The 6519-nt window shown below is 41.9% G+C and overlaps 2 protein-coding genes across 2 annotated transcripts in view; both read left to right on the top strand.

Moving 5' to 3' along the window:
* Window positions 1-6513, top strand: part of LOC118333373 (SRC kinase signaling inhibitor 1-like) — an 11649-nt gene extending 5136 nt beyond the window's left edge. Inside the window, exons 3-6 of the mRNA XM_035668981.1 lie at window positions 267-392; window positions 1832-2007; window positions 3118-3248; window positions 4490-6513. Of these exons, the coding sequence (XP_035524874.1) occupies window positions 267-392; window positions 1832-2007; window positions 3118-3248; window positions 4490-4665 (609 nt within the window). The 3' untranslated portion in view covers window positions 4666-6513. The remainder of the gene's footprint in view (window positions 1-266; window positions 393-1831; window positions 2008-3117; window positions 3249-4489) is intronic.
* LOC118333365 (SRC kinase signaling inhibitor 1-like) overlaps window positions 4831-6519 on the top strand; it is a 16046-nt gene continuing 14357 nt past the window's right edge. Inside the window, exon 1 of the mRNA XM_035668971.1 lies at window positions 4831-4843. Coding sequence (XP_035524864.1) covers window positions 4831-4843 — 13 coding nt within the window. The remainder of the gene's footprint in view (window positions 4844-6519) is intronic.

Here is a 6519-nt window from a genome sequence, read left to right as displayed (position 1 = left end):
GGTGAAATACGGACAGTGCCAGAGGAAAAAGAGAGAAGTGAAGAGTTGAGATGTTTGCAGTAAAGTAACAGTGCCGCAGGTTGAAATTTGTGTGCCCTTGTCGCTTACTCAAGAGAACTGAAAGAAAGCTCAGTCAATGATCGTCATCGAATTCATGACTATTAATGGTAGTGTGCATACGCTTAGTGCTGTACATCCTGATCTGTCTCTCCATGATCTCCATCTCCCTCTGTTCTCTCTCTCCTCTCTTCCCCCAACTGGTCAAGGGAGATGACCAACCCACACTAGCAGCCGAAGGATCGTCCCGGGAGGAGGTTTCGCCGTTAAGAAAGGCAGTTTGCCTTGCCCCTGTCAGCCAAGTGCTGCTCATGGTTGGGATAACTGCTGGCCTGGTAAATGTTTATAAGGAAGTCTCGGTCTAGACCTGCTCTAATTTGAAAAAGTCGTCCCTGAAGATAAGCTACCGTTATGAAGTTCGCGCTCAAATACAAATAAATTGAATGAATTGAATGAATGTGAACGTTCCTGGTGTTCCCCGAACTGTTATGTTGCAGGGGGCACCACATAATCAAAAGTACTAAGTCTACCAAGTGAAAATGAAGAGAGGAAGGGACACCAAAGGCGGAGTAAGAGTCCCGAGCCAGTACCATGGTAGGAAATATTAAGAACACACTTTCAGACCTGCAACAAAAAAGTCTTTCAAAAGTTAAATAAAAACCTCTTATAAGCATTTAACCTTCATAAGAAGAGGGATTGTGATTGCGGAGTCGTCGTGTTAGACTGGTATCAAGTTTTTATCTACGGCAGAACTAAAAAACTCGATACACACACCGTGCATGTTGCGTAGCCTGCGACAGTTGTATTGCGGACCAGTGCCGTTGGTTTCTGCCTGCAGGCCCCTTGTACAGTGGAGATGCATCTGCAAAGGGCCGGGAAACCCAAAAAAAAAAAAAAAAAAAAAAAAAACTGTCAACAGGCTGTTGGCCCCCCGAGGCGAGGCATCAAGGGCCAAGGGAGCAGATGGTGTCCAAAAAAGCTGCCCAGCAAAAAGTTAGTATTTAAAGTCATGACTGGTTTTCTAGAATAATAGAAGGTCCCCAGAACACTGTTTAGCACAACAAAAGTTTAAAATGAACACTTGCAGGAGAAACGAGACACTCTCTCTTTCACTCATCCACACACTATCTAACGAAAATGAGCTGTTACTCTTACGGCAGAGAATCTGAAGCGAAGGTGTTCCTGATACGTCTGCGCTTTTTCAATTGACCACGGCACGGTTTTGCATTCGCTATTCATGGTAGCTTGGTTATTTAGAAATGAATGGGGGATGGTAAGGGGTTGGGAGAAGGCACCAGAACTGGAATAGGCACAGTCCATGAAACCGACGCTGAGCCCAGAAGTGGGACAACTGCCTCCAGCTACAGCCCTGATCCAAAATGGGGCCTCCCTCCCCCGAAAAAGAACTGTGCTCTCACGACCCAACATAAATCCAGAAAAGACAAACATGACTCCTGCCTGAAAAGGATTGGAGCTATGTACAAAAAAGCTCTGTCCCGGTTAAGATTAGAGTGTTTCCAAAAATCTGACTTAAATTACAACTCCTGCCTTTGTTGCAAAGTTTCGGAAGACTGCTTGTCCTTCATCAGGCAAAGGTGGACTGAGATCTGGGCCTTTCTTAGGTTCGTTGTTTTCGAGTTACAGTTGCTTCTTTGGCTGATTCACTCATTAAGAGTCCTTTAATTTTGGAGTCGAGCGGTATCATGCAGTGGAAATAAGGCTTAAAATGGACGTGATGGGTCAATAAAATTAACCATGTGTCTTGGTGTCCCAGCTGGAGAACCAGGACTCAGTCTTGTCTCTGCTGAGGCAGACGGAGTCGGAGCTGAGCCTCATGATGCTGGATGCCATGCGCACACAGGAGGACCCGCTCCAGAGACAGCGCCTCCTGGTGGAGGAGGAGAGACTCAAGTACCTCAACCAGGAGGAGCTGCTCATTCAGCAGCTGCAGTGAGTCCAGAGCACGATTGATTTATGCAGCAAGCACAATAAATAATGGTTCTTGGTTGCGCTGGTGTCAGGGAACACACAGGGACAGCATGACCTCACACACACTGAGAGCTGAGTATCAAAAAAAAATCAAAAACTGTAAAGTACCAAAACTGTGAAAGTCTGGTCCACTCTGATCAGATTCTTATTTGAATCAAATATTTGCCAGTTTTTACCTATTTTAGGTAGAGAAAGTCCTTGTTCAGCTGTTAGTCATTGGACATTGTTTAATGTGGGTTCATCGAGATACAAGATAACAGAAAGAACTGTTGTGATACCAACATTTAGGTATAGTCACTAGAGAGTTATCAGAGGGGGGGCGGCCAATCAGATTTCAGGGGTGTCACTGGCCAAAAATCTGATTGGCCACCCTGTTATCATTACCTTTTTCACTCCACACTGTGTTTCAGAAGCTGTAGCGAGCTCCGTTTTAAAGCTAGTGAAGATACTGGTATCATATGAAACCTGAGAACCTAACGCATCCATCGGTGACAAATAATGCTCCAAAGGAAAAAGTGACATGGTCTTCATTGATTTTCATGATTGATTTTCAAAGGGATCCCATAAACTGTGACCTCAAGATGTTCGAATGAAAATGTGTTGTACGGGTACCCACGAGTCTCCCCTTTGCAGACATGTCCACTTTATTCTATCTCATGCAGTTTTAAGCATGTGGTATAAATGTGTTATTTGAATAGTTGTGCATACTGGGATTCATAAACAGTGTTGGAATTGTAATAATTGGGAATAAATGGAAAGCTGAGACACATACTTCATGCCACCCGCTGTATAAGTCAGTGCACCTCTTGTGCCACCACCAATTTAAAAAGTCTGGAAACGACTGCAACTGAACAATGTCAAATGATTTCTGGTCCTACATATGACAAATAGAAAGCTTGACATTTTCCTGATAAACGTTTTGTGAAATTAGGTCATAATGTGCAGGACATCGGTATCGGACAACAGATGGGACACCCGAGGTTTAATTGGCCGAATGGTGGCATTAGGGAGACAGCTCTGACATTATTTACCACATGTAGCATTGAGTGATGTGAATGTGGTCGTCCACAGTGATCTGGAGAAGTCGGTGGAGGAGCTGCAGAGGAACTCATCAGTCAACCACGGCCTGGTGACCGAGCAGGATGTGGAGCAGAAGAGCAAAGAGCTGAGGATGCTGGGAGAGACGCTCACTGAGCTCAAAAGTAAGTGTTGTTATGACCTTCTTTGTATGTTTGGAGATTACTGTGAATACCGGGACTTTTCTGGTGTTTCCTTTAGTCATTTTGCTAGTTTGTTCGGCAGTCAATATACTTCCCTCTGAGCCGCAGACACTTAGTGGCTTTCACCGTCTATCTCGGTGCTTTCACCCTTAAATTGCAACAGATTTCAGGGAAGCTGCTTTCAACTCTCACTTTCCCACGCTGCTGTTTCACCGCTGCTGCAGCCTCATTATACAAAAGCATGTTTCTGCCTTTAAAGCATAAGTCTGGTGCTGTTCTCTCTGTGTGTTATTGTCAACAAATCCCATGAAAACACTAAAACTACAAACTAATCAGCCTTTTCTACATATTGTACATTACTGGTTAGTTACCATTCGACCTTTAACCCATGGAATACCTGACTTTGATTATATAGGACCTAGAATGTCTGATATTATATATATATATATACATATATATGATATATAGACCAAGCAGAGATGATTATCCATCATGCTTGTGAACTAAAACAGTTTTGAAGTAGATGTTAATATAAAATGTGTACACTGTATATGTAAATAGGATGTGATGCATAATTAACACTGAGATATGTTTCCCCCCCCAAAAAAAGATGTTCTACAAAGTCACAGATGAATATTTATGAATCTTCTCAGACTTTTAATTGGTATTTCAGGTTTAACCTCTTGTCCTGCCGCACTGACCCGTGTACTTCCACTCTCCATCTTGAATATTAATGAGCCTCATTATAATAACATGTACGCTGGCCGCTGCTAGTTAGCATGTCCACCTAGCGCCTGCAATTGCAACACTGTGCTTTGATTCAGCATTTGAGTGGCAGGCGGACATTTTTCAGGACATCTGAGCGTCCACATTCTGGCAGCGAATGGACACACATCCACCCACAGACAAGCACAGACTTTGTTTTTGTCACTGCACGTCCGGCATGCCCTTCTCTCTCATTTGACCGACCTCCACCGAATCCTCCTTCTTGGATATGACAGGAAAATCCAGTGGCTTCAAATAGCTGCGACAGAAACAGCATCCTGTCCTCCCTTCCTGTAATCTCCTCTCCCTCCCTCCCTCCCTCTCCACCTCCATTCTTACACACATCATTATCTGAACACATCCCTCTGACTTTCTCTCTTCATCCACCTGTCTTTCCCTGCCTATCACCCCCCCTCCGCCACTCTTCCTTACCCCTTCCTCTCCCTCCTGCCGTGCAGACCAGTTCCCCAGCCTGCAGAGTAAGATGCGAGTGGTTCTGAGGGTGGAGGTGGAGGCTGTTAAGTTCCTGAAAGAAGAGCCGCACCGCCTGGACGCCCTCCTGAAGCGCTGCAACACCATGACTGATGCGCTCAGCACGCTCCGCAGGTACACATATCAAACACTCCTCAGATAATGCCTTACTTTCTTATTAAACCAGGTCAGCTCACATTTTATCCTCTTGTAGACGCTGTTATTGTGATTTTCTGTTGTTGTATTCAACACTGCTTGCACCAAAACCTCTTAAACACTGAATAACACAGCTGGGGGCTGTTCAAAATGTACTAGTTTATCCGAAGTCATGATTCCTTACAGTGAGAAATATTTTTTTACACTATAAAAAAGATATGCACACATTCACATATTTACACTTTTATCTGCATACACTCAAATAGACATGGAGTTAAAGTAAACAAAAGCTTGTGCAAGAGAAGAAGCTCTCCTAAAGACTAACAGAATTACAGTAAATAAAGATAATGAAGGATAAAGATGTTTCTCTACATTTTACTTTGTCTTTCATCTAAAGTAAATATCCTCATGTTTAAGATTTGTCTGGAAAAGGTTTTTTTGGTAATGTTCAAAGTCAGATAAAATAATTTCTGACTTATTAACGTAACATCAAATACTAAATAATCATCTGTCAGTCCTGAAGGGAGAGTGTGCTGTCTGAGTACATCAGAGGAGGGTTGATAGTGAGATGTTCTGGTCAGAGAGAGCTCATCAGACAGCATCATTTCATCAAAGCTTTCATCAAAGCTTGTTAACAAGGTTGTTGAGAATCCACTTTATGTTGCCCTCTGTGTCTGTTCTGGTGCAGACACCATATCATAGAGTGTATAAAGAGAGATAAAATGAATGCAACAAGAACCGTGTTTTAATCTAACACTCTCAAACAAGCAGTTCAGCCTCAATCAAATCTAAATCAGGAGCTCTCTGATGGAAGAAGCGTATATTATGGGTACATTTCTTTGAGAACAAACACACAGCGAGGGCCCCACTTCCGTTCAAGCTCATTCCAATTAAATCACATCACACAGTCCTTCACCAGTCTGCTTTACTCACCTAATGTTTGAGCCATCTCACCTTCAGGCTGGTGTCTGAGGATGTTTCTGGTTTCCTTATATACAGTCGATTATCACTGACTGTATGTGAGGAAACCTGATGAAGGAAAGATGGATGAAAACATTTGGTTGGACTGGTGAAAACTTTTGACATTTTGAGGATTTCTTGGCACTTGACAATCATGGATACTCGATGTTATGGACACATTTCAGTCCGAACTGAAACAACCATTGTAGAAAAAACATTTGTGACCACATGTATATGTCGTGGTTTTGGAACATTTTTGTGGTGTAATGTGTGAAGCCCATGTAAATTCCCATGTGAAACATGAAAAGTAACAGACATTGAAACAAAAAATAGATAATTAAATGATAATAAGTTAAACAACAATCGATAAGAACTTGAACAAGGACTCTCCCACAACCCCAAACCACAAACACTATATCTCTGTGATAGTGTCATCTGTACAAAATTAATGAGAAAAAAACACTAACAAAGTACTGAGTATACTAAACTAAAACTTAAGGTAAGAAAATATATAATAATAATATAATAATAAATATTAAAGTAATAACAACTTCCCAAAATGCGGCAGTTTGCTCTGTTGGTGATGTTTTGATGTCACATTTTAAAAAGACTAAATAATAAAAAATAAAAAGAAGTGAAAACACTCGGGTGGCTGCTGAGTTCCTTCTCCTCATCTCCTGTCATCACTCTACTGTTGAATCTCTAATTAAGGCTTAAAATGTTTTTAAAAATCTCTAATAAGATAAAATAATATGTTGTTTGATTTGACAAAGCATCATTTTTGTGCATTTAATCTCCTTTTTCCTGTAGTTTCCAGATTGCCACTCTAACACAGTCCAGGACCTTCATGGTGTCCTGTGTGTATTGTAGTCTCTTGTATCCCTCCTATATGTACAGACAA

This window comes from Morone saxatilis, unplaced genomic scaffold (genome assembly GCF_004916995.1).
Source record: "Morone saxatilis isolate NCDOM2014 unplaced genomic scaffold, NCSU_SB_2.0 Contig1, whole genome shotgun sequence".
NCBI classification, from domain to species: domain Eukaryota; kingdom Metazoa; phylum Chordata; class Actinopteri; family Moronidae; genus Morone; species Morone saxatilis.
Note: the sequence above shows the minus strand (reverse complement) of the source record. Positions and strands in the feature narration are given on the sequence as shown.